Source organism: Nicotiana tomentosiformis, chromosome 2 (genome assembly GCF_000390325.3).
Source record: "Nicotiana tomentosiformis chromosome 2, ASM39032v3, whole genome shotgun sequence".
NCBI lineage: Eukaryota > Viridiplantae > Streptophyta > Magnoliopsida > Solanales > Solanaceae > Nicotiana > Nicotiana tomentosiformis.
The window spans coordinates 28151811-28178580 of record NC_090813.1 but is presented as its reverse complement, the minus strand read 5'-3'; the positions used below and the strand labels follow the sequence as shown (position 1 = coordinate 28178580).

Genomic DNA, 26770 nt, shown 5'->3' with positions numbered 1-26770 from the left:
TATTTTTTATCTCAAAGTATGATAATTAAAATTATTATTCTCGTTCAACTATACATTTCTACACTCCTTACAAAAATTGCCGCACACACCCCTGCGTTTGCCTTGTTTACTGTAAATGGGATCCAAGTGTGAATGGAATTAGACAAATTCCATTCTAGTAGTACTAGTTGTAATGAAAAATGTGAACATCTGTGTTTAATTTTTCAACGACTATTTAATGAAATGGTAGCAGCTAATTAGACTTGCATGTTGCTATAAGAACGTGGGATCCCATGTGATTCTGCTGTGATATTTGTACTTTTCCTCAATATTGTACTTATTCATAGAATACAATATACAATAACATATCCAATATTATTCCATACCGTGGGATCTGGGGAATATAGTGTATACATAGACTTTATCCCTACCTTATGAGGATAGATGGGTTGTTTCCAATAGACCCTCAGTTCAGGAAAGCATAAGCACCACATTAATGAAAATATAGACAAGAACGGACATAACCAAAAAGCCATATAAAAGCAGAATAAAAACAACAAGATAGTAAGGTGATCAACAATGAAAGAAAACAACGGTTAGTCATAAAAACATACTACTAACAGAAAGCGAGACTGCGTGGTAATACTACTGTTATGAACACTCTAGACTACCTACTCTACTACCCTGATCCTCGACCTCTATACCTTCTTATCAAGGGTCATGTCCTCGGTCAATTGAAGTTGCGCCATGTCTTGCCTAATCCCCTCTCTTCACCTCTTCTTTGGCCTACCTCTACCTCTCCGTAGGCCCTCCAATGTCAACCTCTCGCACCTCCTTACCGGGGCATCTGTGCTCTTCCTCCTCACATGACCAAACCACTTAAGCCGCGCTTCCCGCATCTTGTCCTCAATAGGGGCCACACCCACCTTGTCGCGGTTAATATCATATCTGATCCCATCTAACCTGATATGCTCGCACATCCATCTCAACATCCTCATCTCTGCTGCCTTCATCTTCTGGACATGAGCGATCTTGACTGGCCAACACTCAGCCACATACAACATCGTTGGTGTGACCACCACTCTGTAGAACTTACCCTTAAGTTTCGGTGGCACATTCTTGTCATAAAAAATACTGGAAGCGAGTCTCCATTTCCTCCATCCCGCCCCAATACGATATGTGACATCTTCATCAATCTCCACATCCCCCTGAATAATAGACCCAAGGTACTAAAACATCCCTCTCCTAGGGATGAACTGTGAGTCCAGCCTCACCTCCCCTTCCCCTCCTTGAGTCTCTCCACTGAACTTACACTCCAAGTATTCCGTCTTGGTCCTGCTCAACCTGAAACCTTTATATTCCAGGGCATGCCTCCATACCTCTAATTGCGCGTTCATACCTTCTCGCATTTCATCAATCAATACAATATCATCTGCAAACAGCATGCACCACGGCACCTCCCCTTGGATGTCGCGCATCAGTACGTCCAACGCTAGAGCAAACATAAAAGGACCGAGTTCCGACTCCTGATGCAACCCCATCATAATCGGAAAATGGTCCGAGTCCCCACACACTCTCCTCACTTGGGTCTTTACTCCATCATACATGTACTTAATCAACCTAACGTAGGCAATATGAACACCTATAGCCACCTCCAAACATCTCCACAAAACCTCCCTCAGAACTTTATCGTACACCTTTTCTAAGTCGATGAACACCATGTGCAAGTCCTTCTTTCTCTCCCTATACTGCTCCATCAATCTCCTAACAAGGTGAATGGCTTCTGTAGTCGAACGCCCCAGCATAAATCAAAACTGATTTTCGGAAATAGACACACTCCTCCTCACCCTTAGATCTACCACTTGATGGTAGGCTATAATCTCGTATTTTAGTCGCTTAATGCACTCTAATTTACTGCACTTTAATTGAGTTGGAGCTTTAATCGCTAGTGTTTTGCACTAATTATGTATTTTATGCCTTGTAGAAGTGATTCCGATCTATGTAGATGTTGTGGAATGAATTCATGTTATTTTGGAGATTTGAAGTCTGAGTAAAAGCCCAAGGATTAAGCTGGGATCGTATTCGGGGATCAACGGATGATAGTGCACTTTAAGAACGAAACGAAGAATCGAGCATGCATAATGCGCCCTGTCCAATAAAATGCACATAACATTTAGATCTTAAATCCGTCTGGGCTCCACAATATATTGTTGGAAAGCTATTTAAAAGGGATACAACTATCATATTTTACATATTCCCAAATTCGCAACTGATACCACCTTGGTGCGCGACCAAGTGCGCGATCACGCATTGGGCACGCACTTGGGGCAGAACGGTGTGCAAAATGCACGACCAAGTCCCCAGGTGCGCGACCGTGCATGTCCTATCCGGGAAAAGTCCTATTTCACTAAGAAAATGATAGTTTCATCCGTTTTTGTTTTGGGGGCGGATTAAATACCCCAAAACATCATTTTAGAAGAACTTTTGACATACCTTAGACCTAGGGTAGCTAAGGAGAAGAGGGAGAAGCAAGAGCACAAGGATTTCATCCTTCCTTCCTCACTCAAATCCGGGTTTGGATTGTATTTATGTTTTCCTCTATTTTTATTTCATTTGTGAAGAACTTCTCCATGTCTATGGAGTAGAACCATTTGGGTTTTGATAGATTTGGTATATTGATGGTTGTTTGTGGATTATAACTCTATGTTTATGTATTTGAATCATTTTTGGAAGATTTAATTATTGCATCTATGTTCACTTGTTCTTGTAATCGAAAGAGGCATAACGTGTGATATATTTGTACTATATTGTTGGTTGAGTTCATAGATTCTTCTTAGTAATCAAAAAAGGCTAGTTGAATCCTTGATTAAACCTAGTTAGGAGGATAATCGAAAGAGGTTCTCCTAAAGACCAATCCATTACGAATTCTTGCATATCTTCACTGAGCTTAAATTGGTTCATATAGTGGGGTTGAGACTTAATCGAGAGAGCAGTTTCACTAAACATTTGTACTGATAATTAAGTGAATTCGAGAGACTCACTTGAACATTAGAAGTGAATTATCTAGAGTTAGATCCCGAACATATCTTGCACCTATCCTATCAACCCATATTTTCTTTCATTGATAACTTCCTTGCTTACCTTTGTTGTGGTTGTCATTAGTCAATAGCTTTAGATTCTTAGTTAATTGTAGTTAGAATTCATATATATATATATATATATATATATATATATATATATATATATATATATATATATACCATTGTTAATCCTCCTGGATAGCAATATAGCTACAAACTACGATAATACTGTTAAATCCAATCTATGTCGATACGATATTTTACTATACCATCTTTAACTAGCGAGCACAATTTAAGTGTGTGTTTTGCGCTCGTCAAATTTTGGCGTCGTTGCCGAATATTGGCAATTAATAGTGTTGGAAATAGTTTGTAGTGCTAATTCATGAATTTATTTTTATTTTTATTTTTATTTTTACTTTATTTTTGTTGTTCACGGGTTTCTCCTCCGTGTGCAGGCAACAGGTTAAGTCTATGGTATATGACATGATCTTCTTGTAGAGAAGTAATAACCTACAAACCGGAATTGGAAAAACACCTGCGGCAACAGAGGAAGGAGAAAGAGTTTACCGTAAGGTTCTTGGGGCAACCTTCAACCCAAGAACACATGGCTAATAACGATGACAATGAGGTAGAGGAAGCTACAAGGATAGCTGCTGAGGCAGCCCATAGAGCTGCTGAGGAAACTGTCGAAGACAATAGGGATCGAAGATTCAATTTAAATCGACCCTTGATTGAAGACTAGTTCGAGAATGCGCTACCAAGGCCTGGTAGAGCACTGGGTGACTATGCCAGACCAGTCTACAATCAAGGATTGTCAAGTGTTAGACCACCTCCAATTGCAAACAATAAATTTGAGTTGAAGCAAGGTTTGCTTCAAACCATTCAAAGCAGTTGCGTTTTCAGATGGAAGATGAACGAAGATCCAAACATGCATCTAATGGACTTCGAGGAGATTAAGAACACTTTTCAATATAATGGGGTATCACAAAATACAGTGTATTTAAGGGCATTCCCCTTTTCACTTAAAGATGACATGAAGCAATGGCTTCGAAGCTTGCCAAATGGATCAATTATAACATGGGAGAAAATGACCAGAAAATTTCTTGATAAATACTTCTCCTCAGCCAAGACGAGCAAGTTTAGAAGAGAATTCCATAACTTCTTCCAGAAAGAGAATGAAACTGTTTTTGAAGCATGGGAGAGGTTTAAGGAGATAGTTAGAAGGTGTCAACATAGCGGAATTTAACTCTGGATGACACTCCAGGATTTTTGGGATGGATTGACATCGGCCTCGCGTAGAACTTTGAGCAATGCAGTTGGAGGCCCTTTTATGAAGAAGACTACAGAAGAGATAGTTACAATTCTTGATGAATTATCTGAAGATGCTAATCAGTGGCCCTCTAAGAGTATGGAAAGAAGAAAATCAACTGGTGTTCACCAAGTTGATGCTACTACATTTGCGTGCGTACAACTTGATACTATGGCTAAAGAAATACGGAAGCTAACTGTAGCTTCGATGCAAAATGTACACCACGCAGCTTGTGATATATGTAGAAGAGGATACCTCACCCATGAGTGCCAAGCCTCAATTGAGGAAGTGAATGATGTAGGAAACTATAATGCAATGGGTCAGAGGCACCCCGGCTTTTCATGGAGTTCACCTGGGGTACTGCAATTGCATGGCAACAAAACAACCCTAGATTCCAAGAACAAGGAGCTACAAGTTTTCAAAATAAGCAGAGGCAGCAGTATCACTCTCCACAGTTGAATCAATCTAGCATGGAAGATCTTATGAAGACCTTCATTATAAAGATAGATGAGAGGCTTGATGCCTATGATGCAGCTATCAAAGAATTGAGTACATCTTTTTGAAGACTGGAAAAACAGGTTGGGCACTTAGCTACTCTAATGTAGGAGAGAGCCCCAGGAACACTTCCCGTAAATCCAAAATAAACATTGATGGATGTAACTTTGAGAAGTGGACAAGTGTTGAAAGATCCCACCCCGATCCAAAATGAGGTAAACTTTGAAAAAGAAAGTGAGAAGCAGTTGAAGGGTGATGTTGATAAAAAGAATAAAGGCCCGATGAAAACTGAGAAAAAGAAGGAAGAAAAATCAAGAAGGGCGGAACATGATGAGAGCAAGCATATGTCTGCGTTGCCTTTTCCCCAAAAGTTGAGTCGAGAAAAGCTAGACAAGCAGTTTTGAGAGATTTCTAGATGTGCTGAAACAGGTTCATATAAACCTACCATTCACAGAAGTGCTCTCACAAATGCCGGCTTATGCCAAGTTCTTGAAGGAAATTCTGACAAAGAAGAGGAAAATATAAGAGACCTCAGTGGTCAAGCTCACAGAGCATTGTAGTGCAATATTGCAAAACAAACTCCCATAAAAGTGTGGAGATCCAGGGAGTTTTACTATACCTTGCTCTTTAGGCACTACTAATTTTGATAAGTCTCTATGTGATTCTGGTGCCTCAATTAATTTAATGTCTCTATTTATTTACAGAAAACTGGAGAAGGATATTGGAGAGATAAGGTCTGCACTAATATCTTTGCATCTGGCAGACCAAACGACTCTAATACCCAAGGGAATAGTTGAAGATGTCTTAGTTCGGGTAAATAAGTTTGTATTTCCTGTGGATTTCATAGTGGTTAATATGGAAGAGAACTAGGAGGTCCCCCTCATCCTAGGAAGACCATTCCTAGTAACGAGTAGAGCAATATTAGATATACATGAGAGAAACGGGGGGTAAAAAGGGAGAAGTTAGTTACTGGTGTTGTGTGGAAAGTGAAGGGCGGGAAAGAGAAGACTGTGGCGAGTGAAAAAGATAAGTGTGGGGTGTATCCAAGGAAGACCGAGAAGAAGTTGTCTACATGGATGTGTGCATTAGTTCGGGCACGAGGGATGGAGTCCAACTTCGATTCATATCCCGACTAGATGTTTAGGGAAGTTGTCCTTACCTCTTTCTTTTTATTTATGGGTCATAGGGACATGACATAATTTAAAGTGTGGGGTAGGGATGTATATATATGTATAGAATGTATAAATGTTTATGTGTGTTTTTGTAATTCATTTGATTGAAAATTTTAAAAAATTTTATTTTTCCCGACGATGGATGTCATTCGACAGGTTTCTTGAGGGATTAAGTCGAAGGAAGAAAAGAATATATATATATATATATATATATATATATATATATATATATATATATATAATTTCCCTTTGGTTTTTCTTTGTGCCGCGGTTCTTTTTCAAGGGTTTTGTTTGAACCGGGTATAGTTATTTTTTTTTTTAGGAGTAGGAGATCTTGTGTTGTGATTTTAAATGAAAGTAATATCTCTTAACTTTATTATTCCCTGAGAATAGTAAGTGCTTTAGTTGTGACGCTTAGGCTCAGTTTTTGAATCTTGTATAAGCACCTTAAATTGTACAATCTTAACTTTGCTAAACTACTTTGATTAGAGTGTCTTGATAAGTCCGATCCTGAGTGAGTTATGTGCCATGTGTGTGTGAGGTTTCGTGTATTCTGTGTATTGCATTTGATGTCTAGAACTTGCCCCATGTGTCCGCAAAGCGAAATAGTATTTTGTTTAGTCTTGGAAGTGATATAGGCATTTCTTTGTTGAGCCAGCTATATAGTTTACCCACCAAATTATTATGTATCGTAGTTAACTCTGTTTAGCCTGTAATCTTGTTTCTTTGGCAACCACATTACAAGCCTTATCCTTTTGTTTGAATTGACCATCTATTTGAACCATTTACCTCTCGTGAGCACTTGAAATTGGTATGAACTTTGTAAAAGTTGAAGTGTGGGGTGGTTGGTTTGGCTTTTGAGTGGAACTATTGAAATAAGGAGAAAGGTTCAGTGTTGTGAAAAAGTATGAGCCACTTGAATTGAAAAAGAAAATGAAAAAAAAATAGTTTATAGTCATTGATAGTGGTAACTCTTGATGTATTTTTGCTTAAAGAAGTTGGGAGTTGACATATACGGATGTAAAGGTGGAGTTATGGTTTGACATAAATGTGGGGTTTAAAGGTCAAGTATATGTATTAAAAGTGTTTAGGGAGGCGTAGTTACTCTTATATCTAAATGTATCCTACCCGTCACGCAGCCTACATTACAACCAATTAAAGTCCTACTTGATCCTTGATTGAATAAGCTCGATTAGTAGAGTAGTACACTACGGGCAAGCCTATGGTGCATATTTTGGGGCATATGAATGTTGTTTCTTAGAGTGAGTGAATTATTTCTATCTTGAGATCCTAATTATTCTTAACTTTAATTGTGTGTGGAACTATATAACGATCCGGCTGGTCATTTTGAGTATTACAACCCCGTTTTCCTATTTAATTCTCAAATTGTACTTTACAGTTGTTGTGTGAACTGACGGGGTAATTGGTTCGGGTCCATTGAGGTTTTGGAAGTAATTGGAACACTTAGTTCCAAAGTTTAAAGCTTAAGTTAAAATAGTGACCGGATGCAGACTTATGGGTAAACGACCTCGGATTTAAATTTTGATGATTCCAATAGCTCCGTATGGTAATTTTGGACTTAGGAGCGTGTCCGGAAAATTATTTGGAGGTCCGTAGTGGAATTAGGCTTGAAATGCCGAAAGATGAATTTTTTGGAAGTTTGACTAGGGAGTTGACTTTCTGATATCGAGGTCGGAATCTGATTACGAAAATTTGAATAGGTCTGTAATGTGAAACGTGACTTGTGTGCAAAATTTGAGGTCAATCGGACATGATTTGATAGGTTTCGGCGTCGTTTGTAGAATTTGGAAATTTGGAAATTTATTAGGCTTGAATCCGTGTGTAGTTCGTATATTTGAGGTTGTTAGGTATGATTTGAGGCCTCGAGTAGGTCCGTGTTATGTTATGGAACTTGTTGGTATGTTCGAACGGGGACCCTAGGGCCTCGGGTGAGTTTCGGATGGTTAACGGATTAATTTTTGAATTTGGAAGACTGCTGGAACTGAAGCCTTCTGGTGTAATCGCACCTGTGGAAAAGTAGTTGTAGCTGCGAGCTCGCAAGTGCGAGCAGGGGTGCGCTGAAGCGAGGTGCGCAGGTGCGGAAGGTGCTTTGCAGGTGCGGAATCGCACCTGCGCGAGAAGGAGCACAAATGCAGGCAGAGGGCTGTGAGGCATTGGTCACAGGTGCGAGGGAAAATTCCGCACCTGCGTGAGCGCAGATGCGGACGGACGCGCGCAGAAGCGAAAACTGGGTAGGCAAGTGGAGTCCGCAAATGCGACGTTTTGCTCGCACAAGCGGATGCGCAGGTGCGCAAAACTTGTCCGTAGATGCAGAAATCGCTGGGGCAGAACCTTAAATTCGAGGGTTCGACATTTTCACCCATTTTCGGATTTTGGAGCTCGGGTTGGGCGATTTTGGAGAGGAAATTTTTCACACAACTTGGGGTAAGTGTTCTTAACTCCCTTGTGATTATATTTTAATTGAGTACAGGTACTTCTGATTATCGTAATAATAACATGGTACAATTGTCAAGCATTTGTAACACAATTCGAGAAGTATCAGGAATTGCGAAGTTGATTGATATGCCAACATCTCCGACAATTGTGGAATATGAAAGTATCATCATGACAGAACATACGCCAAATGTAATTGAAGTAGGCCAAGTTTGCCAAAACAAGCAAATAATTATCAGTACAATAAAGCACTATTCTGTTATGAATAAGTTTCGATTTAGGGTGAAAAGGTCTAGTGCAAGAAGGTAGGAACATTTTATTTGTCAAATTCATATTGTGTATAAGTTATATATAAATTGTATATAAATTGTTTAAAATAATTTATTGTGCATAAATAACCTCGTATTCTGTAGCGACAATTTGCATAATATTTTTTAATTATTTTTATTTTGTAGCTACTGCCTCGTATGTGTTTGGGACAATTGTACGTGGCACTTCAAGTCCACCAGCATAAATGAATCAGCATTGCTCAAGGTTCGAAAATTCAACAGTTTGCACACATGCTCTTTGATGGACAACACATATATACAATGCAAAGCTACTGTCATGGTAGTTGGCAGCATGGTGATGCCAAAATATGCGGATCCTAAGACAATATACACACCAAAAGATATACAAAGTGACATGTTGTCGGAACATGGTGTGAACTTAACATACACGCAAGCTGGAAGAGCAAAGGAAAAGGCTTTGGAATTTTTGAGAGGTCATCCTGTTGATTCCTACAATCGCTTGCCGAGTTATTTGTATATTCTTGAGAAGGTTTATCCGGGGTCGGTAGTAAAATTGCAGAAGACTGAAGATGACTGTTTCTTGTATGAATTTGTTGCTCTTGGTACGCCCATCAAGGGTTGGGAGCATTGTAGGCCACTTGTGTGCAAAATTTGAGGTCAATCGGACATGATTTGATAGGTTTCGGCGTCGTTTGTAGAATTTGGAAATTTGGAAATTTATTAGGCTTGAATCCGTGTGTAGTTCGTATATTTGAGGTTGTTAGGTATGATTTGAGGCCTCGAGTAGGTCCGTGTTATGTTATGGAACTTGTTGGTATGTTCGAACGGGGACCCTAGGGCCTCGGGTGAGTTTCGGATGGTTAACGGATTAATTTTTGAATTTGGAAGACTGCTGGAACTGAAGCCTTCTGGTGTAATCGCACCTGTGGAAAAGTAGTTGTAGCTGCGAGCTCGCAAGTGCGAGCAGGGGTGCGCTGAAGCGAGGTGCGCAGGTGCGGAAGGTGCTTTGCAGGTGCGGAATCGCACCTGCGCGAGAAGGAGCACAAATGCAGGCAGAGGGCTGTGAGGCATTGGTCACAGGTGCGAGGGAAAATTCCGCACCTGCGTGAGCGCAGATGCGGACGGACGCGCGCAGAAGCGAAAACTGGGTAGGCAAGTGGAGTCCGCAAATGCGACGTTTTGCTCGCACAAGCGGATGCGCAGGTGCGCAAAACTTGTCCGTAGATGCAGAAATCGCTGGGGCAGAACCTTAAATTCGAGGGTTCGACATTTTCACCCATTTTCGGATTTTGGAGCTCGGGTTGGGCGATTTTGGAGAGGAAATTTTTCACACAACTTGGGGTAAGTGTTCTTAACTCCCTTGTGATTATATTCCATGAATTAATCTTTATTTTTGGTGTAATATTATTGAATCTTCAAGAGAAATAGAAGGAAATTTCTATAATGTCACAAAATGAATTTTTCAAGTTTGAATACCGATTTGGAGTCGGATTTGAGTGAAATTAATATGGTTGAACTTGTAATTGGATGGGTTTTCGTATTTTGTGAGTTTCGTCAAATTTCGAGATATGGGTCCCACGGGTGATTTTTGGGACGTAATTTCGAATTTTGTGGAAAATATTAGCATTTTGATATAGAATTAATTCCTATAAATTGTGTGGACTGAATCAAATTAATTATGGTAGATTCAAATCGTTCGGGAGTTGATACGCGCATAATGGGATTTCTGGAGCATTGTTTAGCTTGCTCGACTTTGGATTCGGCTTGTTCGAGGTAAGTAACTCTTCTAATCATGGAGTTGAGGGTATGAACCCTGAATATATGTATTATGTGAATTGTTGGGAGGTGACGCACATGCTAGGTGACGGACGTGTGGGCGTGCACTATAAAAATTGTGACCTAATTATTTATGTGGAATTTTATAGTTAAATAATATTGGCATTTTCCATGTTGGTTTATGTGTTAAAGAAATTGAGCTGAAAAGCATATTAAAAATCATATTGAGGCTATGTGCCAGTATTATTGGGACCCACATAGGTCATATTGTTGTGAAATATTTATTTTAAAATGAAAATTTATACTTAGTCATATTTATTTCATTACATATCATATCTTAGTCTCTGTTGTTATTTATTGATACGTCATATCATCATTTTTGGGCTATTCTCATGACATTGTGAGCCCATGAAAGAGAGACTGGAGAGATTGATGACTGAGGGAGGCCGAAGGCCTGATTGTGAGGATATTTTTGGGATCAGGTTGCATGCCGCAGCATGCCATGTTGACTTTATATTTATTATACTATTGCACGTGAGTTGGCCGTGCGGATCTATATATTATACTATTGCACGTGAGTTGGCCGTGTAAATCTATATATTATACTATTGCACGTGAGTTGGCCGTAGGAATCCAGATATTATTATAGCATGTGAGTTGGCCGTGCGGATCCATATATTATTATAGCACGTGAGTTGGCCGTGCGGATCCATATATTATTATAGCACGTGAGTTGGCCGTGCGGATCCAGATATTATTATAGCACGTGAGTTGTCCGTGCAGCACGTGAGTTGTCCGTGCGGATCCAGATATGATATTATAGCACGTGAGTTATCCGTGCAGCACATGAGTTATCCGTGATTATAGCGCTTGGGCTGTAGGAGCCCCTCATGAGTCTGTACACCCCCAGTGAGTGCAGTCGACTATAAACAGGGATCGGGCTGCACGCCGCAGCAGGTATTGTATAGCGCTGAGTGATTGAGTGTGCTGAGCACAGTGAGAGAGAATGCGAGACAATGAGATTGAGTACTCTGAGACTGTGAGTACATGAGTGCAATCTCTGATATATATTGCATTGACATGCAAACATGACATATATGCATAGAGATATATTTTTCTCATGCTGTACGGTATCACATTATTCATGATTTTTCACACATGTTGACAAATGGGCATAGTGATGCATTTGTTTTACACTGGTTATCTGGGAAATAAAATGAGATATTTTATTTACTATTGAAATGAATTTTGGAAGAATTACTGTTCTCAAATTATTCATATTTTTGGCAACTTCGGCAAACGATTTGGGTTTTCACTGATGTACTTGAAAGGAGGAACTATTATTTTTGAAATCATGTTTTGGCTGAGCATTTTTATCTCTGTGTTTCTTCTGGTACTATTTGCTTTATGTTGTTATGGACTGTTGTGGACTAGTGGTTTTGGACCTGACCTTGGTAGAAGCTCGTCACTGCTTTTAACCTACGGCTAGGTTTGTTACTTACTTAGTACATGGGGTCGGTTGTACTGATACAACACTTCTGCACATTGCGTGCAGATATTGGCTGTCGTTGTTGCTGTACTCGATGGTTGCGGGATCTAAAGATGTACCTGCATTCCTGTTGTAGCTGCCTCTTGTTCAGGGTAGCCTTAGATTTATATAAGCTCTGTTTATGTATTATTCAAACAGACTATGTATTTATTTCATTTCCGCTTTGTACACTCTATTCTTAGAAGCTCATGATTTGTACTACTAGTTCTTGGCGAGATGTATTGGTTTTAGATATTTTTTTAAATTAATTTCATTGGAATTGGATAGATGGAAATTGGCTTACTTAACGGGTTGGGTTAGGTGCCATCACAACTAGTGGGATTTTGGGTCGTCATATTCATGTCATTACATATCCTATCTCAGTCTCTGTTATTATTTATTGATACATCATATCATCATTTTTGGGCTATTTTCATGACATTATGATCCCATGAGAGAGAAACTGGAGAGATTGATGACTGAATGAGGCCGAGGGCCTGATTGTGAGGATTATTATGTGGATCGGGGCTGCCCGCCCGCAGCAGGTTATGTTGGCTTTATATATATTATACTATTGCATGTGAGTTGGCCGTGCGGATACATATATTATACTATTGCACGTGAGTTGGCCGTGCAGCACGTGAGTTGGCAGTGCGGATCCAGATATTATTATAGCACATGAGTTATCCGTGCGGATCCATATATGATATTATAGCATGTGAGTTGTCCGTGCAGCACGTGAGTTATCTATGCTTATAGCGCTTGTAGGAGCTCCTCATGAATCTGTACACACCCCCAGTGAGCGCAGTCGACTATAAACAGGGATCGGGCTACAAGCCGCAGCAGGTATTGTATAGCGCTGAGTGATTGAGTGTGCTGAGCACAGTGAGAGAGAATGCGAGACAATGAGATTGAATACTCTGAGAGTGTGAGTACATGAGTGTAATCTCTAAGATACATTGCATTGACATGCACATATGGCATATATGCATAGAGATGTGTTTTCCTCATGTTGTACGGTATCACATTATTCATGATTTCTCACACATGTTGGCAGATGGGCATAGTGATGCATTTGTTTTACACTGGTTATCTGAGAAAGAAAATAAGATATTTATTATTGAAAGGATTTTGGAAAAATTACTGTTTTCAAACTTATTCATATTTTTGGTAACTTCGGTAAACGATTCGGGTTTTCATTGATGTACTTGAAAGGCAGAACTATTTTCAGAAGTCATGATTTAGGTGAGCATTTATTCTTGAGTTACTTCTGGTATTACTTGTTTAATATTGTTATGAACTATTGTTGGTTATGTAAGTTGGACTCTGACCTTGGTAGAAGCTCGTCACTACTTTCAACCTACGACAAGATTTGTTACTTACTCAGTACATGGGGTCGGTTGTACTGATACTATACTTCTGCACATTGCGTGCAGATGTTGGCTGTTGTTGTTGCTATGCTCGATGGTTGCGGGACTTGAAGATGTACCTTCATTCCTGTTGTAGCTGCCTCTTGTTCAGGGTAGCCTTAGATTTATAAAAAGCTCTGTTTATGTATTATTCAAACAGACTATGTATTTATTTCATTTTCGCTTTGTATACTCTATTCTTAAAAGCTCATGATTTGTACTACCAGTTCTTGGGGGATGTATAAGATTAAGATGTTTATTCACATAAATTACTTTAATAATAATTATTGAAATTTGATAATTGAAAGTTGGCTTACCTAGCGGGTTGGGTTGGGTGCCATCACGACTAATTGGATTTTGGGTCGTGACAAACTACTCTCTATTGTTGGGTGAGGGCACTTGATTCATGAAGGAAAGGTATTGTCATTGACCTCTGTGTTAGAGTAAGTGAGCGAGTTGTGAAAAATGTGTGGTGCTATTGAGTCAAATCTTGAGGCTAGGATGTTACACTATTGTGCTTAGTCTATTTTAAATATTCTTGGTATGATGTCTATATGAAGTGTAGTTTGATTGCTCGAGGACGAGCAATGGTTTAAGTGTAGGGTGTTGATGGTAGGCTATAATCTCGTATTTTTGTCGCTTATTCCACTCCAATTTACTGCACTTTAATAGAGTTGGAGCTTTAATCGCTAGTGTTTTACACTAATTGTGTGTTTTATGCCTTGTAGGAATGATTCCGATCTATGTAGATGTTGTAAAATGAATTCATGCTATTTTAGAGCTTTGAAGTCTGATTAAAAGCCCAATAATTAAGTTGGGATCGTGTTCGGGGATCAATGGATAATAGTGCACTTTAAGAACGAAATGAAGAATCGAGCAGGCATACATCGCCTTGTCCAATAAAATGCACATAACGTTTAGCTCATAAATCCGCTTAGGCTCCACAATATATATTTGGAAAGCTATTTAAAAGGGCCACATTTTTCATGTTTTACACTTTCCGAAATTCCCAACCTATACCACCCAGGTGCGCGACCAAGTGAGCAATCGCGCATTGGGCACGCACTTGGGGCAGAACGGTGTGCAAAATGCGCGACCAAGTCCCCAGGTGTGCGACAGCGCATGTCCTATCCGGGAAGAGTCCTATTTTACTAAGAAAAGGGTTGTTTTGTCTGCTTTTGTTTTGGGGGCGGATTAAATACCCCAAAACACCATTTTAGAAGGACTTTTGACATACCTTAGACCTAGGGTAGCTAAGGAGACGAGGGAGAAGAAAGAGTACAAGGATTTCATCCTTCCTTCCTCACTCAAATCCGGATTTGGATTGTATTTATGTTTTTCTCTACTATTATTTCATTTGTGAAGAACTTCTCCGTGTCTATGGAGTAGAACCATTTGGGTTTTGATAGATTTGGTATATTGATGGTTGTTTGTGGATTATAACTCTATGTTTATATATTTGAATCATTTTTGGAAGATTTAATTATTGCATCTATGTTCACTTGTTCTTGTAATCGAAAGAGGCATAACGTGTGATATATTTGCACTATATTGTTGGTTGAGTTCATAGATTCTTCTTAGTAATCAAAAAAGGCTAGTTGAATCCTTGATTAAACCTAGTTAGGAGGATAATCGAAAGAGGTTCTCCTAAATACCAATCCATTACGAATTCTTGCATATCTTCACTGAGCTTAAATTGGTTCATATAGTGAGGTTGAGACTTAATCGAGAGAGCAGTTTCACTAAACATTTGTACTGATAATTAAGTGAATTCGAGAGACTCACTTGAATATTAGAAGTGAATTATCTAGAGTTAGATCCCGAACATATCTTGCACCTATCCTATCAACTCATATTTTCTTTCATTGATAACTTCCTTGCTTACCTTTGTTGCGGTTGTCATTAGTCAATAGCTTTAGATTTTTAGTTTATTGTAGTTAGAATTCATATATATCTCCATTGTTGATCCTCCTAGATAGCAATCTAGCTACAAACTATGATAATACTGTTTAAATCCAATCCCTGTGGATACGATATTTTACTATACTATCTTTGACTAGCGAGCACAATTTAAGTGTGTGTTTTGCGCTCGTCACCACTCTTTCCCAGACTTTCATAATATGACTAAGCAGCTTGATACCCTGATAGTTATTGTAATTTTGGATATCACCCTTGTTCTTGTATCAAGGAACCATCATGCTCCGCCTCCACTCTTTGGGCATCTTATTCGTTCTAAAAATGACATTAAATAACCTAGTGAGCCACTCCAAGCCTGCCTTGCCTGCACTCTTCCAAAACTCCACCGAGATTTCATCTGGCTCGGTCGTTTTGGCCCTCCTCATCTTACGCATAGCCCCCTCAACTTCATCAACTCTAATCCGCCTACAATATCCAAAGTCACAACGACTCCCGAAGAGTTCCAAATCACCCAGTACAATGCTCTTGTCCCCCTCCTCGTTCAAGAGACTATGGAAGTAGGTCTGCCATCTCCGACAGATAAGCCCCCCATCCAACAAAACTCTACCTTCTTCGTCCTTGATGCACTTCACTTGGTCCAAGTCACGCGCCTTCCTTTCTCGCGCCTTTGCTAACTTGAACAACCTCTTATCCCCACCTCGGCCCTCGAGTTCCTCATACAAACGACTAAAAGTTTCAGTCTTGGCCGCCGTAACTGCTAGCTTTGCCTCTTTCTTAGCCAACTTATAATGCTCCCTATTCGCCCTCTTCTCCTCCTTGTCTACACTTTCCACTAGCTTCAGATACGCTGCTTTCTTGGTTTTCACTTTTTCTTCCACCTCTCTATTCCACCACCAGTCTCTCTTGTGACTACCAGAGTAACCCTTTGAGACCCCTAATACCTCTCTCGCGGCTTCTCTAATGCATTGCGCAGTCGTGGTCCACATAGCGCTTGCGTCCCCACTACTCCTCCAAGCCCCCATAGTCACCAGCTTGATCCCAACTCCTGCGCTTTAGCTTCCGTCAAGGCTCCCCACTTGATCCTATGTTGGCTATACATCTCCCTTTTCCTCCTCTTCCTCGTGCTCTCAAGGTCCATGACCATGAGCCTATGAAAGGTCGAGAGGTTCTCACTCGGGATGACCTTGCAATCCATGAAAAAACCTCTATCGGACTTCCTGCAGAGTAAATAATCAATCTGAGTCTCGGCCACCGAACGCAGGAAGGTGACCAAGGGCTCCCTCTTCTTCGGGAAACTCGAGTTTGCTATCACCAAATCAAATGCTCTAGTAAAGTCCAGCAAAGACGTTCCTCCTCCGTTTCTATCTCCAAAATCAAAGCCACCATGCACATCATCATACCCCCATATGTCGCTCCAATATGGCCGTTGAAATCTCCTTCTATGAAAAGCTTCTCGGTATACGGGATACCACGCACCATCTCATCCAAATTCTCCCAAAAACGCCTCTTGACTTCCTCATCCAAGCCTGCTTGGGGTGCGTACGCACTGATTATGTTCAAAGTAAAACTTCCAACAACTAGCTTAATAGTCATCAACCTCTCATTCATCCTCCTAACCTCCACCACTAGTTCATGGCGATCCTTATCAACCAAGATACCTACCTCGTTCATGCCCCCTACCCTCCCAAATTACCAAAGTTTGAAACTACCCACATCCCGCGCCTTATCTCCTATCCACCTAGTCTTCTTTACACAAGCTATATTAATCTTCCTTTTCTCGAGAATCTTCGCTAACTCTACAGATTTTTTAGTCAAAGTTTCTATGTTCCAAGACCACACTCTCAGCCTAGTAATTCCCTTAGCCCTTACAGTATATGATTCAAAATTAAATTCTCTTTTCTCATAAGTAACAAAGAAAATAACAAGGAGAGTATTCTCAATTACAAATTTACAATTGCCTTTAAAAGCTATCTCTCCTTACTCCACTTGCTTATAAATAGCAACCAAAAAAATATCCCTTTTTATCCATTCTCTCTTCTTCTTTTTAAATAAAATTATTAAAAATTTACACTTTCCTTTCCTTTCCTTTGCATTCTTTCCCCAATTAAACCCACGCCTAACTTTTAAAGATTGAAAGAAAGAGAGGTAGGCAACACATTACACCAGCTCAGTCGCGGGATCAGAGCAGTTCCATTCTCTGCTTCATTACTGAAAAGTTGATAAATATTCATTGCACTCGATATTTAAATTAAATTAAACAGTTTAACTTTAATAGTTAAATCTTAAAGTAAAAATATGTATTATTTAACTATAATTAAGTAATAAATTTTTGTATGATAAAATATCTTATATTTATTGATCTGATATAAAAATGTGAGCGGGAGTAGACTTTTATCCATTGGTCATAAGTTGTAGAATTGGACAAAATACAAAACTGATTGACCAATTGAAATTAATTGTATTTATTAGTCGAAAGTATATTATATATAAAAAAAAATATACATTTTGTCGTGTACCTCACCTCTAAAACACAGTATCCTGAGGTCCCACAATATCACTAAAATCCAAGCCCACTAAACAGAAGATATACTTTGCCCACAAATAGTGGGGCCCACTTCGTATGTGGTCGTACGTACGTTCCTATGCTTTCGGGTACAGACCATCTAGGGAAGGTCTTTTCTACTTTTCATCCTTTAGAAAGGAAAAGAAACAAAAGTTAAAACAAGAAAAAGAATATATATTATATACTATAAAAAAAAGAGTGAGGTCATTTCCTAAAGTTTCTTACACCCATAAATATTCTCGAACTCTCTAATAATTATTATCTTTTAGTTTTCTGTTTTTCACAATTTAGAAATTTCTCCTCCTAAATAAATTTGATGTTCAATTTAGAAGACATGGAGTGGAACTGGCTGAAGGATTTCTTGAGAGGAATGATAAAGCCAATTGCAGCACTTGCAGTTGTATTTATGGCTGTAGCTTTGTCTTATGTACAGAAACTGGGATTGGAAGGTGAAATGATTTACTCAGTTTTCAGAGCTTTTGTTCAACTATCCATTATTGGTTTTGTTCTTCAATTCATTTTCAGTCAGAAGAATGCTGGTTGGATCATTCTTGCTTATCTATTCATGGTATGTAGTATGTACTCCTTTTCTTCTTCTTTAGAAAATGAATCAAACAAATGCAGAAATATATAATTTTGTTACACTTATGTAATTACTAAATAAAACCGTAAAGGCTTATCTGATTTTATTTATTTTACTATTTTTCTCCAATAAATAGTGAATTTCTAGAATTGATTTTCCTTTACAAATTTTACAAAAATCGCTTGAGATGGTTTAGTCATATGGTATAACTTATGTCGATTTCCACATGTACGAGATCATAGTGAAAGTGTTAAATGAACAAGGTAAGCATAAAAAAGAAGTTGTACCGAAATAAAATTCCTTCTCACTCAATGAAAGATAAGGCACTATAGAATAAAGGTATGTATATAGAGATGTTTATGGTTCGGTTTGGATCGATTTTTTTCTAAAAAGAAATCAAATTAAGTAAGTCGGTTCTTAAAATATTGGAACCAAACCAAACCAATTAAGTCGGTTTTTTAGCGATTCGATTTTTGTCGGTTTTTATCGGTTTTTCGGTTATTTATCGGGTTTTTTCTTAAATATGAGACATACACTACCAAACACATATCCCAGCGACTACATTTTCAACGTAACACTATCAAACTAATTGCTCTTTGAGAAATCTATCATTTACCATGATATATTGATGATAATTGAATTGAATAGTGATGAATAATTTAAGTACTCAATTAAAAATTGTTTATTTTTAACAAAAAATAATTCTTGTTCTTAGCAAAAACAAACTACCAATCAAACTAGAATGTAAAGGCAAAGAATTAGATTATTGTAATAGCAAAGAACTCGACTTAAAATACAAACGACTAATATGCACCATAACATTTTAGAAACTTTATATAAAAATATACATGTATATAGGTGTAATAATAAATTTAAATAGTTACTTCTATAGTCGGTTTGATTTGGTTTTTTCTGGTTATTTTTTGATTAAAATCAAACCCAAACCAAATTTGATTGGTTTTTAAAATTCAAAACCAAAATCAAACCAAACCTAAAAAGTATCGGTTTTTTTCGTCGATTTGATTCGGTTATCGGTTTGGTTCGATTTTTCCGATTTTTATGAACACCCTTATATGTATATATGCGTTCTAGTCATGTTAGCACATTTATTATAGGTCCTATATTTCTAAGAGTCATCTAATCATGCCCGGGATTTTTTTTATTTTTTATTTTTTTTAAAAAAAATCCATCCACCCTGGTTTTCACCTCCTGCGGTAATGGAGGGTTTTGGCTTACTCCTACCGTGTATATTAACATCCAAAATGGTACAAAGGAGGAGGACATGTGACCTTACCTCTTAACTTCCTAAATCAGAGAGTTGGACATTTCCAAACTCTTAGATATTCTAGACTAGGACTACTATTACAGCACTAGCCTGTGCAAAAAAGCGTGAGATAAATTAAGTATCCAATCTCCCTCCAAACATCTATAAAATACAAGTCAATGTACATCATAGACATGCCCGGGATTTATATATCACTAGAAAATATAGATAAATTCTAGTATTTTTTTATTTTTTTATTTTAGACCATAAGGGTCTAAGATAAGGTTAAACGGAGTGACATGACTAGTAACAATTTATATAGTGAATATTTAACTTATTTTAAATTGAAGCATATTTAATATTGTTATTGTAGTTTATTACTATTTCCTCTTGTTTCTCGAGGTCAATTATTTACCAAAGTCTAAAGATATAAAACCTATTTCATCAAGATTCTCCTCTTCTTTTCGCGTTAAGCAAAGAATCATTCAACAAATACATGTTTTTCATTTTTCTTATTATGATTTGGTTGGTTGCACTCCTATTTTATTCTATCATTATCTATTTGATTACAGAATCCAAAAGGAATTAAATAATGGTATTCTTCTCCCACTTGCTGATTCTGTAGTTGACTTTATTGCAATTGGCATCCATGTTCTCTTTTTTTCTTTTTTAGGATTTTTTATACAAATAGCCACCCGAATTCATTGTTTACTTTTCTTAGTCGATATACATAAATTATACACTAATTATATATATTTATTCAAAAATCATGCAAAGATTATATACATATTATACATCCACCAATTATATTTAGTTTAAGCAGTCGGATAGACGGCTATTTAGGTTAATTTTTCTTTTCCTCTCCCTTTGAGTATGTTAACCTTCTAAATCATCTTTTAATTAGGCAGTCTTTTTGTGTTTGATTAGAAAAAGGTATTTTGTCCCCTAGGGGACATCCGATAAAATTAGAAAAAGTATTTTTAAATAAAAGTTGAAAATGGCTTCCCTTAGTTTTGGGCGGGAGTGATGTTCTTTAATAAATATCTTAACTCTGGACTTCATATCCTTGTTTCAGCTAATAATTATACATTATTATCAATTTTTATACAAAAAAGATTCATCAAAACATTATCAAATTTGCTAAAATAGTAGAATGTATCAATTTTTAATCAATAAAAGTTTTATTTTCCGGCCAAAGGCAGCATGGTGTACTAAGCTCCCGTTATAATTAAAAAAAAAAATTATTTTCCGGCCAAATATCGGAAAATGTAAGCCATTTTCTGAAAGAGATTTTTGTGGAAAATGACTTATGTTTTACAAAAGACACCTAAATCTAGTCCTTTTAATATTTTAGGCTTCTTAACAAACACTTTTCAGAAATTAAGCTTACTTCTGTCAGTGGGATCATAATCGACGAGGTGAACACCAAAACTACCAACAATCTTGACTCCAGATTTTTCAACAATCAAGGAAAATAATTAGAAAATATTTTCTTTTCACAAGTGTTTATGCTGATTTTCAAACCAATTACACTACGAATATTTTCTTTTCGGCTGTCAGATTGGTTTGCGTGTTATTGTCCCTCCCCTTTTTCCTTCCTGAGCCAAGGGTCTACCGGTAACAGTCTCCCTGTCTTTTTAAAGGCAAAGGTAAGGTCTGTGTACACTCTACCCTCCCCAAACCCCACTTGTGAGATTACTTTGTTGTTGTTGTTTACACTGCGAATATTGGCCAGTATATATTAACTAAATCATGGTCTCATTACTAATGATTTTATGGCATCAAATTAAGTAGATAATCTTCTTACTAATTAAAATTTGTTGATTATGCAGGTTACTATTGCTGGTTATACGGCAGGACAACGTGCCAAACATGTACCAAGGGGAAAATATATAGCAGGAGTTTCCATTCTTACTGGAACTGCTATCACTATGTTTTTATTGGTAATTTTGAATGTTTTCCCTTTCACTCCTCGCTACATCATCCCCGTCGCGGGGATGATGGTTGGCAATTCAATGACAGTCACTGGCGTTACAATGAAAAAACTTCGCGATGACATCAAGATACAAATGGCCCTGGTACGTCTCATATCCCTATCGATTAATCGTCACAACTTATAAGTTCTCTGTTTCAAACATCTTCTAAAAGTAGACGATAAGTTTGACATCTTAATACATGCAACATCTCTATATTATCCGAAATTTCTCAATTTTGACTTCTGTTACACGTTTGGTCTTATTCATACTCTTGGCAAATCGTCTCATATTTTTTGTTGCTACTAATAGTCACAGAGGGGGATCCAGAATTTCAAAAGGATGGGTACACTATTATGAAGAAGTGGATCTAGAATTTATATTTGATGGTTAACTATAGTCTCGTACCCTGAGCACACCATACTTTTGAAATTATAGTTTCAAAATTATATTCTTTTTGAAATTTTAGTATTTTCATTTATATATCTATATTCCGTCAATTTCACTTGTAAAAGTGCACCCAGTAATTATTGCACCATAGAAGTCTTTGAGCATAGGTGCACGCACATATATGTTATATTTCTTCAAAATTTACCCCTTAACTTAAACTAGTTTAAAATTATCCTCAGGGGAGCTCCACACGGGCAAAACGAGACTTTTTTCTAACAGTGAAGGTATTATTAGACCAAAAGTCTAACATATCTGTAAAGTTGATCAATTTCGGATAGTACAGTGGCAAATTTGATCATTTTCTCTCTAAATTCCTGCCCAATCACGACAAATTTATTTAATCTGTAATAATGTTGCTATACTATTATGTTCAATTTTGGTATATGGCACTTTTCGTACTATGATACTCAAAAAGTTTTCTTTTTTTGGCTAGGTAGAGACAGCCTTGGCTCTAGGGGCAACGCCAAGACAAGCAACAATTCAACAAGTGAAAAGATCGTTGGTTATTGCTTTATCTCCTGTGTTGGACAATGCAAAAACAGTTGGTCTAATATCGCTTCCAGGTGCAATGACAGGACTTATAATGGGAGGAGCATCTCCTCTTGAGGCAATTCAATTGCAAATTGTAGTAATGAATATGCTTATTGGAGCTTCTACTGTTAGTAGTATCTTCTCGACGTATCTATCTTGGCCCTCATTCTTCACAAAAGCTTACCAGTTAGAAACCAAGGTTTTCTCTTCAGAGTGAAAGTCATTTTTCCTGTTTTTGCTCTGTTGGTCAATCTCTCATTTCAGTCGAAGAACTAAGTCCCTTTTTAATAGATTTTAGAGTTGACAACAAATACCTTGTCAAATGTTGCCTCTAATGTTATTTTCTTGGATGAAAAACTGAAGCTTGCTACAGATTTCTTGTTTAGAGATAAGGTCCATCAGAAAAAGCCTCCCAAGATAGAGATAAGGTCTGCGTATACAACTATATATTATCTTCCCCAAACTCCACTTTTGGAAACTTACTGGGTTTGTTGTTGTTACTACAGATTTATTGTGCGTATATCATTATCCAAGATTAAGAGCTATGACTAGTGGTGGCAAAATGGTTAAAAGAAAGAGATTTTTTCGTTCTTATACATTATTTGAAACCTTATTACCAAAAATATCCCTGTTTTGGAATTTACCCGACCTAAACATGTTTTAGCTACAAAAAATATACATTTGTTTAAACTAGACTCCTTTCTGCGTTAGACTTCCTTATTTATACACGCGATTTTGGGATAACTTATATTTCAGTTAGAAATTTTAGACGCAATCATCGCACCATAATTAAGGCAAACATATATGTAAAATGCTTCTATTACTCAGATTTTCTCTGGTTATCATCGCACCCTAATCAAGGCAACATATCTGTAGAATCCTTCTATTATGCAGATTTCCTCTGGTTTTCCATAAACAAGTCAACAAACTCAAAAAAAAAAAACTTCTGAAGAAAACAATTGCAAACATTTAGCTACAATTGAATTGAACTTCGCGACATAATGTCAAAATTGGTGATTATGCTTCAGCTCAATGGTCGGTGGGATAGCGTTGGGAGATACAAAGATTTTGATGTTGACAGAATTATAGTCAATGAAGATTCAAATTATAGTCAAATGAATTCCGCAATTGCAGAGCATCTAATGATAGATAGCTCGGCAAAAATCGTCGAAATCAAATACACTGTCAACGAACGTTGTCCTCCAATGAAAATTCGGAACGATATGGGAGTTCGAGTGTATATGGAGACTAAAAAGGAAAATAAAAACTTAGGAATATATCTGTTGTGTATAACAGTACGTGATTTCGATTTGGAATGCAGTATGTCGAATGCGAGCACAATTGCAGGTTTTCTCTGTTTTTCCAATACTGATGTTTTTCAATTTCAAGTGTTCTACAACTATACTGCATAGCAAATGTAGTTTAACTGTTATATCTCTAAATACAATTGAAGTTTAACTGTTACACATTACTTAAGGTTTAAAAAAATAAAAATGTGATCACAGAACAAAGTATCTAAAAGTATTCTGTCAAGTACTGAATACTTGAATATACAGAGTTCTGAATTACTATACTTTTAATTGAGTACAGGTACTTCTGATTATCGTAATAATAACATGGTACAATTGTCAAGCATTTGTAACACAATTCGAGAAGTATCAGGAATTGCGAAGTTGATTGATATGCCAACATCTCCGGCAATTGTGGAATATGAAAGTATCATCATGACAGAACATACGCCAAATGTAATTGAAGTAGGCCAAGTTTGCCAAAACAAGCAAATAATTATCAGTACAATAAAGCACTATTCTGTTATGAATAAGTTTCGATTTAGGGTGAAAAGGTCTAGTGCAAGAAGGTAGGAACATTTTATTTGTCAAATTCATATTGTGTATAAGTTATATATAAATTATATATAAATTGTTTAAAATAATTTATTGTGCATAAATAACCTCGTATTCTGTAGCTACAATTTGCATAATATTTTTTAATTATTTTTATTTTGTAGCTACTGCCTCGTATGTGTTTGGGACAATTGTACGTGGCACTTCAAGTCCACCAGCATAAATGAATCAGCATTGCTCAAGGTTCGAAAATTCAACAGTTTGCACACATGCTCTTTGATGGACAACACATATATACAATGCAAAGCTACTGTCATGATAGTTGGCAGCATGGTGATGCCAAAATATGCGGATCCTAAGACAATATACACACCAAAAGATATACAAAGTGACATGTTGTCGGAACATGGTGTGAACTTAACATACACGCAAGCTGGAAGAGCAAAGGAAAAGGCTTTGGAATTTTTGAGAGGTCATCCTGTTGATTCTTACAATCGCTTGCCGAGTTATTTGTATATTCTTGAGAAGGTTTATCCGGGGTCGGTAGTAAAATTGCAGAAGACTGAAGATGACTGTTTCTTGTATGAATTTGTTGCTCTTGGTACGCCCATCAAGGGTTGGGAGCATTGTAGGCCAGTTGTAATAGTCGATGGCACCTTCTTGAAGTTGGCATATAAGGGAATCATACTAACAGCTAGCACAATGGATGCAGCAGGTAATGTAGATTAATTGTAAAAATATTGTAATAAAGTTGTTTTTGAGACTGTATTTTTTATATTTTCAAGTTTTATTACTGAAATTGAATTTTTTTTTGCTACCTATGTGATAGGTAGCATATTACCACTAGCATACGTCGTTGTTGATTTAGAAAATGACGCATCATGGAGGTGTCTTTTTGAGCAATTCAAACATGCATATGGTAAAAAATCAAATATGTGTGTTATTTCAGACCGGAATGAGAGTATATTGAAGGCAACATCTACTATTTATACCGGCGTGCCACATTATACTTGCATGTGGCATATTTGGACAAATGTAAGGTCAAAGTTCAAGAAAGGTCATCTAAAGTTAGGCGAATTATACTTTGTCATGACACGATCATACACGCTTGATGAATTTAATAAAAGAATGTCAAAGATTGAAGAGATCGACACACGTGTTAAAGCATACCTATACGATATTAGCTATCTGTAATGACCCGGCCGGTCATTTTGAGTATTACAACCCCGCTTCCCAATTTACTGCTCAAATTATACTTTACAGTTTTTGTGTAAATTGCTAAGGTAAATGATTCGGGTCGGTGAGGTTTTGGAATGAATTGGAATACTTAGTTTCAAGGTTTAAAGCTTAAGTTAAAATAGTGAGTGGATGTCGACTTATGTGTAAACGACCCCGGAAGGGAGTTTTTATGATTCTAATAGCTCTGTATGGTGATTTTGGACTTAGGAGCGTGTCCGAAAAATTATTTGGAGGTACGTAGTGGAATTTGACTTGAAATGCTGAAAGTTGAATTTTTGGGAAGTTTGACCGGGGGGTTGACCTTTTGATATCGGGGTCGGAATCCGATTCTGGAAATTGGAATAGGTTCGTAATGTGAAATGTGACTTGTGCAAATTCGAAGTTATTCCGGATTGATTTGATGTGTTTCGGCACAAGATATAGAATTTGAAAGTTCAAAATTTATTGATTTTGAATTGAGGTATAATTCGTTGTTTTGATGTTATTAGGTGTGATTTGAGGCATCGCGTATGTCCGTATTATGTTATGGTACTTGTTGGTATATTTGGTTGAGGTCCCGGGGGCCTCGGGTGAGTTTCGGATAGTTAACGGATCAAATTCGGACTTAAGGAAATGCTGGGACTGCTGCCTACTGGTGTGATTGCACCTGCAAAGATTTTGATTGCAGGTGCGAAGCCGCACGTGCGCGCAACCACTCACGGAAGCAGCCAAGAGTGGAACTGGACAGTGCTCGCAGGTACGAAGAAATTGCCGCATCTGCGAGGCCGCATGTGCGAAGGGGTATGCACATCTGCGAGCCCGCAGATGCGAGAAGGGCGCCGCAGATGCAAGATTTGAGAAGGCCGGCTGTTTTTGCAGGCGCGCATTTTCGTACGCAAAAGCGGATGCGCAGGTGCGAGCCCAGGCATCGCAGG

At 37.7% G+C, this 26770-nt stretch overlaps 3 protein-coding genes and 1 non-coding gene across 4 annotated transcripts; 1 reads left to right on the top strand and 3 right to left on the bottom strand.

Moving 5' to 3' along the window:
* Window positions 1-4194: 4194 nt before the first annotated feature.
* On the bottom strand, window positions 4195-4301 carry LOC117279788 (small nucleolar RNA R71). The gene has a single exon (XR_004510199.1). It is a non-coding gene; the product is annotated as a small nucleolar RNA R71 (small nucleolar RNA).
* An 11564-nt stretch (window positions 4302-15865) lies between these two features.
* LOC138904524 (uncharacterized) lies at window positions 15866-16431 on the bottom strand. The gene is made up of 2 exons (XM_070193030.1): window positions 15928-16431; window positions 15866-15874 (listed from the first exon to the last, which is right to left on the bottom strand). Exons 1-2 carry the CDS (start codon window positions 16429-16431, stop codon window positions 15866-15868), a joined length of 513 nt encoding a protein of 170 aa, XP_070049131.1.
* Window positions 16432-16433: 2 nt separating this feature from the next.
* Window positions 16434-17080, bottom strand: LOC104091170 (uncharacterized). The gene is made up of 2 exons (XM_009596449.1): window positions 16810-17080; window positions 16434-16714 (listed from the first exon to the last, which is right to left on the bottom strand). The coding sequence occupies exons 1-2, from the start codon at window positions 17078-17080 to the stop codon at window positions 16434-16436; spliced, it is 552 nt and encodes a 183-aa protein (XP_009594744.1).
* Window positions 17081-18179: 1099 nt separating this feature from the next.
* On the top strand, window positions 18180-23293 carry LOC104091169 (protein ALUMINUM SENSITIVE 3). Its single transcript, XM_009596448.4, has 3 exons — window positions 18180-18540; window positions 21652-21897; window positions 22676-23293. Exons 1-3 carry the CDS (start codon window positions 18289-18291, stop codon window positions 22988-22990), a joined length of 813 nt encoding a protein of 270 aa, XP_009594743.1. The 5' UTR covers window positions 18180-18288; the 3' UTR covers window positions 22991-23293.
* Window positions 23294-26770: the final 3477 nt, after the last annotated feature.

Bases quoted from the DNA above. Each gene is read 5' to 3' on its own strand.
- LOC138904524 (XM_070193030.1), bottom strand. From the start codon at position 16,431: ATGGGGGCTTGGAGGAGTAGTGGGGACGCAAGCGCTATGTGGACCACG.
- LOC104091170 (XM_009596449.1), bottom strand. From the start codon at position 17,080: ATGAACGAGGTAGGTATCTTGGTTGATAAGGATCGCCATGAACTAGTG. The intron at 16,715-16,809 runs GTATGATGATGT...ATTTGGTGATAG, and splicing joins TATTGGAGCGACATATGGGG to CAAACTCGAGTTTCCCGAAG.
- LOC104091169 (XM_009596448.4), top strand. From the start codon at position 18,289: ATGTTCAATTTAGAAGACATGGAGTGGAACTGGCTGAAGGATTTCTTG. The intron at 18,541-21,651 runs GTATGTAGTATG...TTGATTATGCAG, and splicing joins TTCTTGCTTATCTATTCATG to GTTACTATTGCTGGTTATAC. The intron at 21,898-22,675 runs GTACGTCTCATA...TTTTTTGGCTAG, and splicing joins TCAAGATACAAATGGCCCTG to GTAGAGACAGCCTTGGCTCT.